The sequence below is a fragment of the Urocampus carinirostris genome, chromosome 12 (genome assembly GCF_059441175.1).
Source record: "Urocampus carinirostris isolate Australia breed hairy pipefish chromosome 12, RoL_Ucar_1.0, whole genome shotgun sequence".
NCBI classification, from domain to species: Eukaryota; Metazoa; Chordata; class Actinopteri; order Syngnathiformes; family Syngnathidae; genus Urocampus; species Urocampus carinirostris.
This window is the reverse complement of record NC_142360.1, coordinates 9,363,611-9,376,822: the sequence shown is the minus strand read 5'-3', so window position 1 is coordinate 9,376,822 and position 13,212 is coordinate 9,363,611. Positions and strand designations below refer to the sequence as shown.

The window sequence follows — 13,212 nt, the reverse complement described above, 5'->3', positions numbered from 1 at the left end:
TTTTTATTTGGTACATTGACACATAGATTTCTTTTGATTTGCTCTAAATGTATTATTGAGAGAGTGAATGAAAGGTTTTTTCATTACCGTAGGCTGGAAGGACATTTCATTTTGTTCCGCTATTAATTTGTGCTACATATGTATCAGTGTGTAGTGAAGGGAGGCGGTGCCTCTACTGTCATTGTGGAAATATAAAATGAAAATATATTTAATGGTTATATTCATTCAGTGTTAAAGTTCTCTCTCAGCTAGCTTCAGGATTTGTGGATTTTCTTTTTCAAAATTGCTGATTTTTTTTTACTTATTATGAAAGTTATTAATACAATTACTATATAACCTGTTGAGCGTCGGCAGATGCTGAGTGAGGCGCGCAATTCTCTTGCTCATGGCAGACGGCGGCAGTGAGACCAAAAACTGATTTGGCGCAGCAAAGTCAAGTCATGTTTATTTGTATAGCCCTTAATCACAAGAAGTCTCAAAGGGCTGCACAGATTATTGCAAACTACAGACTCTTATGACACCATCCCCTGATCTAAAACCTACATGAGGGCAAGGAAAAACTCCAAAACCTCAACATGAGGAAAAAACCTGGAGAAGGGACCGCACATGAGGTAATACCCCTTCCAGGGTGACATGGCTGCAACGGATGTTACAATAACAAATAATACACAGATATTGTCAACATAAAATATAGGTCATTAAGCTATAGAATAGAAATGTGTTTTAAGCCTAGATTTAAACATTTCCACTGAGGTTGCAGATGGAATCTCAGGAGGCAGAGCACGATCTCGAACCATCAAGTATTTTTTATTGTTCCATTAACCTTTTTCCTCATTATTACTTATCTCTATTGATACTTTTATTCAAATGGTGCAGTCCATAGAATTCTTTTTTTTAAGTTAAGGCAATAAAACTGAATTTTTCTATGCTAGTTTATATAATGCTTTCTTACTGTGCTAATCAAATGATTAAAATGAATGTAGATCATATATCTGTAAATATGACTGTGCCTTACCGTGTATGTCATTGTAATTTGTTAATGTGATTTTTTTTTTGTTACTGTTACACTGTATTGTTACAGAAGTAAATGGAAGGAGACCAAGAGGAAGACCGTGATTGACGTGGATGGATGGTGTTATGAGTTGCACTGCAGGAAAGAGGTCTAAATTTAGTGGAAGCTAAAGCTCTTGTTGGTGATTGGAATGAGTGGAGAGGTGTTGTAAAAGGATAGTGGGATGTTTAGACGTGTTCAAAGGGATGGGCAGGGCACCCGTATGATTCGGCAGGGGTAAACCAGTGGAAGCTGTTGGGCCCTGCTGTTGAACAGAAGAGTGTGTTGTGTCACCCAGACCCGAGTGAAATTGCCGCTTTCTTCTTGTCCCGTTTAATCTGGAGGGATGAAAGCATGACTAACTTGGGTGCCGAGGTGCTTAACTTGTTTGGGCATTTGGGTTCGCCATGGTCCCCAAATTTTTTTGTGTGTGTTTTTTGCTACTTTTTCCCTTTTCCTATTTTCTTTTTTTCTCTCTCTTTCTCTCTCTCTCTTTCTCTCTTTCGCTCTGTCTCTCTGTCTCTCTCTCTCTCTCTCTCTCTCTCAGAGTGGCACACAGCATGCAGGTTTGTGGACTCGTTTTGTTTGTCGAGAGAGATATCTCATCAGCTGCACCGCTTATCCTCAGTAGGGTCGCAGTGGTGCTGGAGCCCATCCCAGCAAGCAGTGGGTAGGGGACACCCTGAACTGGTGTTACCAGCCAATTGCAGGGAGAGAAATTATATATATATATATATATATATATATATATACAGACATTTGAAAAGCGACTATAAATACGATATCCAGTGTGGCCAAAGGTGCGTTTTTTTGTGGGAGTATTTTTGGTTAACCTCACAATGTGGTCTAAATATTGGTATGGGATAGAGAGATACATGTATAATTCATTTTCAAAAGATAAGTACATTGAAAAAAAAAATCGATCGTAAATTTAGCTTTCGATACCAGTAGGTGGCGATAATGTAAAGTAAATGTATTTGCGTAGCACTGTACCCGTCAAAAGAGAAAAAAACTAGGAGTGAGCCACAGTCGTTGCACGTTGAGCAAAATATTTGAAATCTAAGGCAAATTTCGGTTTTACTATCTCGTTTACTTTGTAACTCGAGCAAACAAACGAATAACCTGTGATGGAAATCTAAATTGTCGCATCGCGGACCCTGAAATAATCGACGCGAACCCGTTTAGTTGTGTTTGCATTAGCTTAGCTTGCTAGCATTGCAATTAGCTACACGTCACTAAGAGGAGCATTCAATTCTTTCTCGGCAAAAATGTGTAAAGTCACCATGTTAAGAGAGTTAATGAAGCGGCAACTAAACCTCGCCGTCGAGGAAATATATCAGATTTTCGAAAAAACCATCATGGGGTACGAAGAGGAACTCAGTCGAACAAAGGAGGAGAAAGAGCGACAAGGCCAAATGCTGAACGCACTTTTAGAATCTCAGCGTGGTACACAGAATGCCGGTTGGTGGACTTGCTTTTATTGATCGATCTTTGCACGTTCTTGGATTTTAGCTGACACGAGAAGTGTCACGTTACATGGTTGTAGTTAGTGACTTCTTATCTTTCTTTAGGTCTTGATCACATACAGCAGATGCCGAATAACCAGGAAGAGGAGCCAGTAGCCGAGCAATCTCAGAGTGGCACACAGCATGCAGGTTTGTGGACTCGTTTTGTTATTTATCGCTCCTTGGATGTTAGTGCAGTTTAGCCGACATTTGTGTAACGATTCTCAATCATGCGCGACACAAGGGTTCACAGTCACTCGGTTTATTGCCTGCATTCAGTAAACAAAACGATACAAAAGTCAGGGCGTCTGTGCACGACTGCATACATCTTCAGCTCGAGGTGATATAGCTCAAAATATGCCAAGCAAACAACATGCGAGCACATTGATAGTGAAACCTCAATAATAACAATGAACATAGCTTTCCCACGTACTTGCATTCAGTAAACAAAACGATACAAAAGTCAGGGGGTCTGTGAACTGCTGCATACTCCTAAAACAGGGGTCGGGAACCTTTTTTGACTCAAAGAGCCATAAAAGCAAAAAATATTAATTTTATTTTGGGAAAGAGCCACACCATATATTATGAGACAAATTTACTAAATTGCTAAACCCGCGCCCCAGACAAAAGCTTAGTCTTCAGCACATTTACTTTTGATGATTTGATAAAAATTATGAAAAGAGAATAATGCCAGAGCCCCTGTCCCAAAATCAACAAACATAGCACTTTAAACTTGTCTCTTTCTTGCAATTACTCAAGATCGGTTAAACTCCTTTTGACCCTTTTTTTCATACATATTGGTTTCAAAACCAGATGCCAGCAGTTATTGTGTAAAAACGTCACAACATTCTGCAAATAGGGAGCCTGATGAGCTCCCTTTTGGCGCACACGGCGTAGGGCGAGAGATGGGAGGGAGCGCTTGCACTTTTTGCATAGCTCCACCCATCCCTCCCACTTACCCAATCAAATGACTAAGTTCTCTTCCGGTGTTTTGGCGTATTTACAGTTCTGTGGATTCATCATAAGGTATCTGAACACTGAACACAGATTATATAGTGAACTTTTATATAAAGGATTCTTTAGCGTTGTACAGCCAAAACGAGTCCCCCCCCCCCCCCCTTTTTTTTTTGTGTGACACCTTGACTGTAAATTGTAGTGAAAAACATGCCCTATATATACTGCGAAGTAATTCCATTTTATTTAGTATTGGTTTGGCTCTGCGTGTACCTGAAAAGGATAGACATCTCAAGTTTTGAACAAGATGGAGAAATTTTGCATGCAATCAAATTTGTCTCTGAGCCACAGATACCCATAGAAAGAGCCATATATGGCTCGCGAGCCATAGGTTCCCGACCCCTGTCCTAAAACATTAACACAAATACAAAAACGGGACATCACTCAACATGCCGCACATCGTGGCGTGGTTGCATTGAAACATGTTGCATCACTGTAATCATCGTTTCAAGCTGCATTACTTTTAGTGTTTTTTGTGCATCATTTAGCACAACTTATATACAAAAATAGTTCGTGAAAGCATATTTAGCAAAATATGAACGTTTACCCAAACTGATATTGGGCACAGCTTACCTTCAGCAGTAGGTGATATCGCTGAAGGTACGGCAAGCACAGAAACCCATAAAGTGCCAAACTAAAAGCACACGTCCATGGCTTAACGAATGAATGCGGTACCAGAGTTTTAACAGTAATACAACAAAAACACAGATTTTCCGAGAATTCAAAAACTCAACTATCATATTCATTCTCTCACATGTGTCCTAGTTGTATGGTGTGGGTTTGTGAGGTTTTTAGTGACGTGCATTGAGGTTTTTGTCTGGTGATGAGGTGAAGTCAGATCTGATTGGCAGATCAAGAAAGAGATATTATAATATGCTGCATGAACTTTTTATTTTTATTTTTTTACTTCATAATTATTTTCTCTTCTTTTGAATGATGATAAGAAGATTCATTTAACTTAAAATATATTGTAACAACTGCTAACATGATTTTATTAAGCTAAAGGTGTGTGGACTGTCAAGGGAATGGGCTATTGTTTTTTTCCTGTAAGGCCCCTTTTTCTGTTGCGTTTAAATCTCAGTAGACACTCGAAATAAGGGGAGAAGACATCAATGTATTTTAAACTTGCAAAGAGTACTGGGAGTATGGCTCTCAAATAAGAAAATTCCATCCAAAAAGCCCTCCTCTGAGGCCCCGCTTTTTATTATATCTTCAAGGTTACAAAAAAACAGATCAGCCCTATAGGGTGTGGTTATCAAAGAACAGCAACATGATTGGCCGATGGCAACAATGATGCAAATCTAGGGCTGCATGATAAACCGAAATCCAATGAACGTTTCGATGCGATGTAGTGCAATTGCGTAATCGCAAGACACTGCAGGTTTTTTTTTTTTTCAAGGATTTATGGACAGCAACCTAAACAAAGCTCCCCAGAAGAGGCTGCTGTGAAGCATGTCACTAGTATTCACCCATGGATGCATAAGTGGTATCTAAAATGACCCCATGGGTTGTTATTCTTTAAAATCTTAAAAAATAAGTTGTAATATTGTCATATTTCAGATTTTCCTCAGTAAAAATGTGTATGACATGATGTCCTTCGTATTTTTATTTTTTCATAACTGATTTCAGACCTCACTCGTGGAAGAGTATTTACTGGTAGGAATTCAGCGTTAAGTAGTAACAACCACAAAAAATATCTAGCACAGAAAATCAAATTTTCTTTTAAGATAAAAAATCACATTAAAATTGCAATACTGGTCTTAAAAATTACATTTACCGGTAGTTGTTTTCCCCCAAAATCATGCAACCCTAGTCCAAATTGTCCCTTGATATGAATGAGCAAGTGAGTTGTCTGTCTCTCTGTGCTCTGCTACTGGCTGGCAACCATTTCAGGGTGTCCTCTGCCCACTGCCTGAAGATAGCTGAGATGGGCTCCAGTGCCCTTGTGACCCTACTGATGATAAGCTAGTGCAGATGATGGATGGATGCGATGGATAAATATAACAATTTTTATTTTAACAAATGTGTCTTTTTATGATAACAGGTGATTATGCATCTCCCTCCAAACAATCTACGCCACTGGAAGATTTTCTGTCTTCATGTGGGGCTCACATGCAGCAGACGTCGGGGAGCCAGGAGCAGGGACAGGTGGCCAAGGAGTGGATTATTAAAAAAGAAGAGGAGGATGATACATGGGCTGGTCATTATGCGGAGCAGCCTCAATGGTCAAAAGTGATGATAATGGAAGAAGACAAGGCAGCCGCCTACAAGGAAGCCGCCTACAAGGAAGCCGCCTACAAGGAAGCCGCCTACAAGGAAGCCGCCTACAAGGAAACCAACTACACGTTTGCGGACGAACATCCCGTTGAGGAACAATGCTCTGACCCAGAGAGCACCTTCACTCCACTTTCTGATGTAGATGACTGTGATTACGGTAAAGAGCCATCCTACTCCTGCTCGTATTGTCGTAAAAAATTCTCCTCCAAGGCACATCTGAAGAGACACGTACGATCACACCAAGACGCACCAAAAACCTTCGCCTGCTCCTTCTGCGCGGAAAGTTTCCCAACTCGTAGCCTGCTCCGATCTCACCAAAGACGACACGAAAAAGACATCCAGAGATTAAAGTGTACCGAATGTCCGAAGACGTTTACCAAGATTGCCCGCTTGAGAAGACACATGTCAAAACACACCGGGGAGAAACCTTTCGCATGCTCTCACTGCAGCAAAAGATTTCATTGGGAGTACGCTTTGAAAAGGCACATGGTCTCACACACTAGAAGGGAACACTATTCGTGTCCGGTGTGCGAGAAGGGCTTCACCACTAAGTGGTACATTGCCGTGCACATGAGAACGCACACAGGCGAGAAACCGTTTCAGTGCAACGTGTGTCAGAAGCGATTCCATTTCACGAGTAGCTTTAAGAGACACTCTTGCGGCGGCGACGACCAAAACGCAGGGAACGGAGGCAAAGGAGAGCCAGCTAAGTAAGCTAACCGTATAACCTTGCAGTATAAAACGTTTTATAATATTCTTGTCATAAGAAAAGACTTAACATTCAAGGGGGGGCGGGGGTTGGGGGGTGTTGAGGGTCTTGGGATTTCCTGATATTTTCACAATACTGGTTTTTGTGTTGGAAGTCAGTCATATAGTGGCAACTTAGAACTGTAATCTCTCACTGCCGACCGTCGGAACGTTGATTACAAAAAAGTTGCGTCTTCACCGTGTCTCCAGTCACTGAAATAGGTATGCGTCATATCACTGGAAAGTTTAAACTCTGGTTTCAAGACATGATGACCATTTTAAACTATAGTCATCATAGAAACCTCTTGATCAGTCTGAAACGAAATACCCAGACCCTATAATAATTTAAATATATATATATATATATAAAATATGGCGTAACTCGCCCAAAAGTGCTGGGACGTTTCCCTGCACTTATGGTTTGGTTACATTCACGAAAGTCCAGTGAATCCTACCGTGTAAAATATTTACTCGAAAACACAGAATATTGCCGACATAATAGAAAATAAATCAGCCTAGTATCTTTTTTGCATTGTTTGACAATCTTCATTGCAACCGTCTGTTCTGCACCATTACTCCCCTTTAGAAATAAACAGACTCGCCAGATTATTTTCACTACTTCCATTTGCCTGACCTCTTGATTGACACCACTTTCGGCCAATTGCAAGCTTTTTCTTTCAGCGGTCATTAGCCTGTGACAACTAAAAAAGTTCAATTTTTTTGTTTTGTTTTTACCGGAACGTTGGGTTAAGAATTGAAAAGATAATGTATTACACAAAATGCTATGCCGCTCTGCCTGTGTACTGGATGCGCAATCAAAGAGTACATTTTTTTTCGGGTTGGGACGCTGAAGAGTGCTATTGTGGCTTGCCTAAAATGAATTGCACTGTATGGCCGCAATATACTATCCCCAGTTGACTATTGCTGACAGTTGGGGCATAGAAAGCACATTTTTGTCGTGTGTGGTGGCTTTTTTCCTGTTTTTCCTGCCTGCAATGTACTGCATCCGTGTGGGCTGGCAGTTAACATTTTTTAGGCTTGGCCACTCTTATTTGGCTATTTTGTCCACCTAAAAGTGAACTGCACTCATGCAGCTGTGATCCACCATTCCCGATCGCCTGTTGCTGCAAGTGGGGTCCGTCAGAGCGCACATTTCGTGGGGTCAAACTGTTCTTTTTTTTAAATTTTTTTTTATCCATTTTCCCCGTTCCCTTATTGCTACCAGTAGGGATCATCACAAGGCACTGTTGTCGTGAGGCGTGCCGTTCTGGCCCACGAAAAATGAAATGCATGTTGAGCCCGTGGTCCATAATCCCTGGTCGAGTATTAGTTGGAGCAAAAAAAAATTCTCAGTTTGAACCGTGCCATTGTAACCCGCCTAAATTGTATTGAACTGTTTCGGCCGTAATACATTATCCACAGTCGACTGTTACTGAGAGTGGGCGGCAAGAGAGAATTTGTGATGTGGGGTGTTGCTTTTCCCCCCAGTTTTCAAATTTTTTTGGGGCCTGAAATCAACCTGTGTGTCCTTGATCCTTTATCCCCAGTTGATTATTACTGGGAGTGGGCAGAGCGCATGTTACAAATGGGATGTGCTAATTGCAGATTTTCACATAAAACGGATTCTTGGTCCCCATTAACCGCGATAAACTAGAGATTTCAGTTCTGATAAAGACATATGTATGGCAAATAAAACTATGTATTCTTGGTTGAAATTAAATAAAGAATTTTGCATGTTTTAGAATTGTTTTTTTTTTATTTGCATGTTGAACACAACTAATCAACTAATGCAAATTAAACAATGTGACTCTTATCAATGTAATACTTGTGAACTGCGTATTACCTATTTAAGTTTCCTTGATGTACTAAATGGTTCACATCTAGAATTAAGTAAAATTGAATGAACATCTTGGTTTTACAGTAATGACTACAGACGCTCCCCTCCTTACGACCATTCGACTTATGCAAAATGGTAGAGACATAATTTTTTTTTCGGGATGTCAAAAATATCCGGACATTGCTGTAAGTTAGATTTTGTTATGTGTGTACCTTTTTCAGAGTACAGGACATTACTGAAGTGCTTCTTTCTGCTGCTACGGCCCTGTGGTGGCGCTGTGAGAGCTCACCCAGCATCCACCCTGAAGAAGTAACCCGGCTTCTGCTTCCTAGTTCGTGTGTAATACTACGTATGCTATACTGTATCCCTAGCGCGCTAAGAACTTTGATGTTTTTATCTTTTAATATCTCGTGCATCCATTCAATATGGTTGGGGTAAAGTGTAAAGAAAAGGCGAGCCGGTTCATTTGAGATGAAAGTGAAATAAAGCTTGATGCGGTTGAGAAAATGGAACGCTTTTTTTCAGCCACTTTCTCTCACAGAGGAACTCTTGAAGCCCATTTTCCAAAAGTAAGTTAAACGTAACTTTATTTATCTTTATAGAGCATATAGTACAAAACAATACAGCTTACTTATACAAGCCTTAAACATTTTTTTTTTTTTGTTTGAACAAAGTTATTGACACTAAAAACAGAAAACAATCATGACAATCTCAACAGCAATTAAGCACATTCACAATATTATATTCCAATATTACGTTTTTAACAGCAAACACAAAGTGAGGTTTGAACAAACCTTCTCGAAAATCAAACATTCACAATTTCATTATATAACATCTTTGTTAGTGTCAATAGATCCGTCCAGGCCAAAGTCGATTGTCCTCGGTCTGAACAAATCCACCGACACCAACAGCAGCAAAACACACTTATATAAACCTTAAACATACAAAATATAGCACTGAAGCAACTTAAAAACAAATTCAACTTAGAAACCATCGTCCGGAACCTATCTTGTTCGTGAGTAGGGCAGCGTCTGTATTTTCACAATACAGAGACCCCTTGCTACTTTGCGCTTCAGTTATTGCTCGTTCACTCCTTTGCGGATTTTAAATCGAATTTATTTTGTCTTTATTGTTATTGATATCAACGTATTGTGTTCTGCAGACAGCAGGGACTGATAAGATGGGACTCTGTGTCCGCCAACTGTGATAGGCTGGTGTAAGCTGTCAATCAATCAGTGGCGGGTGCTGTCTCTAAAGCTAGGAAGCATAGCGACCACTAGCTTTTAGTGGCCTGTTCCATTGAAAATAAATCAATAAATTGGACTTTAAGGAAAGTCAGAAGAGCGCCATTAAAATGGCGATCACCAGCGGGTTCAAGAAGTGCTTCTGGTGGTGTCTTGGAGAAGGCAAGAGGGGTGCTGCTGGTCCGGCATACTGCTAACAGCTAGGCTAACAACTCTCTGAAGCCACCGCTGCAGACCTTGTATCTTACCAACGCCAGGTCTATTAGCAATGAAACGGATGACCTGGAGCAACAACTCGAGCGAAACTGCTACAAGTTCTTATTTTAACCATGGTTTGAATCTATCTGCCAGCGCGCGGATAGCTGGCCGCTTTCTAAAGTTCAGTTTTACACTGAATGGAGAAGCCCTCCGATTTTGTTACTTTTGTATAAGGGCAATAAAACCATTATTTCAACTGCTATTGTGTTTTGTGTGTTATTTTTAGATCAATATTCTTTTCGTTTTTTTTGTCAAGTAAGTTTAACCCTTTGGGGGCTTTGATGAAGGTGGGACGGATTTTCACTTGTCTGGTCCCCATTTACTGCGAAAACGCAGGGATCTCTACTCAAATCTTACAAGTTCAAATCCAGTACTGCATGATTTATTTAAAATTATTTTAGGGGATGTTAATGAGAGAACAACTTATCAATATAGCCCATCAAAAACGATGAAAAGCGTGCAGTTTTCTTTTTGAAGGATATTACCAGAAAAATCGTTTATACAGTCCACAAAACAAGGCGTGCGATGCTGGTGAACCACCTGTAGAGGGCATTGTTTACCCAGGACTAAATCAACGGACTTTCCCGTGAACATACTGCGCAGCGAAAAAAAATCCCCATTGGGAAAATACATGTTTAAGTGCTGTGACACAAATTGCTTTTCTTTTGCCGCTCCAATTTCAATACAACCATTCCCTTAAAAAATATCGTGACGTGATTTTTGTTCCAACCCATCACAATCATAAAACCTTTATCACCAGGACAAATAACGCATTGAGGAACTATTTGTAATTCTTGACTGCCCAGCCATCAGAGAGACAGTCGGTCTTACTGTGAAGATGTATTCTAATAATGCAGTCAGCACAAATCGATGCTCCTTTCACCCTTTCTTGCAGACATTGCTTGCATGACTCTGCGTCCTTTGGCTTGACATCTTAAGGGGCATTTGTACAAAAGTGGAATTAAGAAAACGAATCTTGATGTAATCTGATCACCACATTTTAGGTTTTTAAGTCTTTCATGCCTGCAGTAGAAAAAATAAATGCACATTGGTGCAGGGTTTGTACGGGAGCTTGAAATCCTTGAAAACGTTTGAATTGTATTGGTTTTTTTTTCAAAGATTGAAAAGTGGTTGAATTTTGAGTGAAGTGCTTGGAAATGCTTGAAATCGCTGCCATGTTTCTCAAACAACTCTGACGCCGCTCTTCAATTGGCTGGCAACCAGTTCTGGTTGTCTCCTGCCTGAAGATGGCTGGGCATGGGCTCTTACACCCGCCCCCAGAAAATAGATTAATGGAACAATCACGCTGAAACTGCTCCCTGGTGGCTTCGCTTTGCCATTGCATTTCTGGTATTAGTCTGGATGGCATTGTCCCATGAAGAGCCCATGAAGAGAGGCGCATGCTACAGCGAAACAGGACACTATGAAATGTGTATTTATGTTCGAATTACGCAATAATTATTGGATAACTATTATGGGCCATGCAAAAAAAAAAATAAGGTCGTATTTCTCTGTGGTAACATGTCATGGAAAGAACTTCCTGTAACAAAAAATGTAAGCTACATACTACTGTCATTTTTACCCAGCACCTATACGGGGAGGAATTTGTACACATGTTTTGTTCAGATCCTAATCTGTGTATGTATATGTGTGTGACTTATAGTCTCTGAAACGACTCAACCTGTTTTTGTGAAAATTAACACAGTTGTTCTTTAAGCCTCCTCAAATGTCTTTAGCTAGGTTTCAAGCACCTCCAATAAATACCAACAAAATCAATAAACATCTGCTTTAGTGTACAAGCGGCTCTGCGGCTATGCGGATCCTCACCACTCCCTAGTGGCTCCCTAATACTTTTTCAACAGACCAGAGCCTCGACAAGTAGAATGCCCCGCAACGCCAAGCAGGGCCACTATGCTTCTTAAATATAAGAACATTCTGCAAGCTGAGAAGACTTTTGTTTAAATGATATTAAACAAATAAGATGATTAAAGGATGTGTCTGTGAGTAAAAAAACAGGAACACACAACTGCCAGGCTAAGACACCAGCGAAGGAGCTGCCCTTTCACCCGAATAAAAGGAAACCAGTGATGGAGGGTATCCCAGGAGGAACTGTCTGGTGCTATATGTTTGGCTCCAGAAACCTACATAAATATCCCAGGCCCAAGAATCTATACCTCTCAATGAGATGCTCATCTCCAAAGGCTAGTGGGTCCCGGAAGACTCACTCATGTCTAAATGCTCTTCTAAAGATGAGGGCTTTCTCCTCCAGGACATCTTCAAAATGGGCAAGCCATTTTGATGAGCTAGATGGACCTATATGCTACCTATAATACGGGGGCCTACAGGAACGTTTTCTATAGCCCCTGAGATGATCTTGATACATTATTTTATCATACACCAGGAATTGTGTATTTTTCCACTGTATTATACGTCTCCAAGAAGAAAGTGTTGTTTGTGGTTAATAGATGTTTGCACTTCATTGTATTTAAATGAAATTCCACTTCAAATGAGAGAATGAAAGAACATTGCTAATATTACCTCACTTTTGCCTGAAAGAAACTAGAGGCTATTGATGGTGCCTGAATAATAGTAGCAAGCTGAATGGAAAATGCAAATGAATACACATAGTACACCGCAAAAATAATCCTATCATTCCAATTTAAGGTTTGAGCACATATTTACTTGTAGCGTTTAGCTGTTAGCTTTAGCAGTTGTATTGTCTAGCATTGTTTAGGGGTTGACTAGCACAACATTCGCGACTAGCATTTCCTTTAAGCTGACATCCCAGGCGCTCTAACTAGCTTCAGGGGTTTGTTTTTTGGAACTAGCGCATTATTAGCAATGAGCGTGAGCAGCTTCTTTCATTTAATTCTCGTGTTATGGATATTTTCATATTAAGGAAATGTGTCTTTTAAATGCCTGTTGAAAACTAGAGTGCTGTACTGACTGAGCCGTGAAAAATATTGCTTTATTTATGTAAATACAAACTATTTTCAGATCCTGATTAGTGCGTGTGTGTCTGTGTGTTTGTGTGTGGGTGTGTGTGTGACTTATAGGCTCTGAAAAGGCTGAACTAATTTTACTAAAATGTTACACAGTTGTACTTTAAGCCTCCAGCGGTTGTCTTTAGCTAGGTTTCGTGTCAAGCAATCCCTAATTAATACCAACAAAATTGATGAATATCTGCTTTCGTGTGGTCTGCTTTCGTGGAGTCGCTGAAGCCCTCTGGCAGCCTAGTTGAATACTGCAGCTCCCAACCACCGACCACTCCAAGCAGCC

At 40.3% G+C, this 13,212-nt stretch overlaps 1 protein-coding gene across 2 annotated transcripts; it reads left to right on the top strand.

Moving 5' to 3' along the window:
- The first annotated feature begins 2,036 nt into the window (after positions 1–2,036).
- On the top strand, positions 2,037–10,089 carry LOC148354875 (uncharacterized). 2 transcript variants are annotated; one of them, XM_088350251.1, is made up of 5 exons: positions 2,037–2,512; positions 2,623–2,706; positions 5,615–6,557; positions 8,516–8,566; positions 8,653–8,772. In XM_088350251.1, coding segments are annotated over exons 1-5 (1,272 nt in total). In that variant the 5' UTR covers positions 2,037–2,319; the 3' UTR covers positions 8,654–8,772. The 2 variants fall into 2 exon arrangements, with proteins under 2 accessions (XP_088206377.1, XP_088206376.1); XM_088350250.1 differs by lacking the exon at positions 8,516–8,566 and having other exon boundaries at positions 8,653–10,089.
- The last annotated feature ends 3,123 nt before the right edge of the window (positions 10,090–13,212 follow it).

Coding starts and splice junctions, on each gene's coding strand:
- LOC148354875 (XM_088350250.1), top strand. CDS start 2,320: ATGTGTAAAGTCACCATGTTAAGAGAGTTAATGAAGCGGCAACTAAAC. Junction 2,513..2,622: donor GCGTGGTACACAGAATGCCG/GTTGGTGGACTT, acceptor ATCTTTCTTTAG/GTCTTGATCACATACAGCAG. Junction 6,558..8,652: donor GGCAAAGGAGAGCCAGCTAA/GTAAGCTAACCG, acceptor TACCTTTTTCAG/AGTACAGGACATTACTGAAG.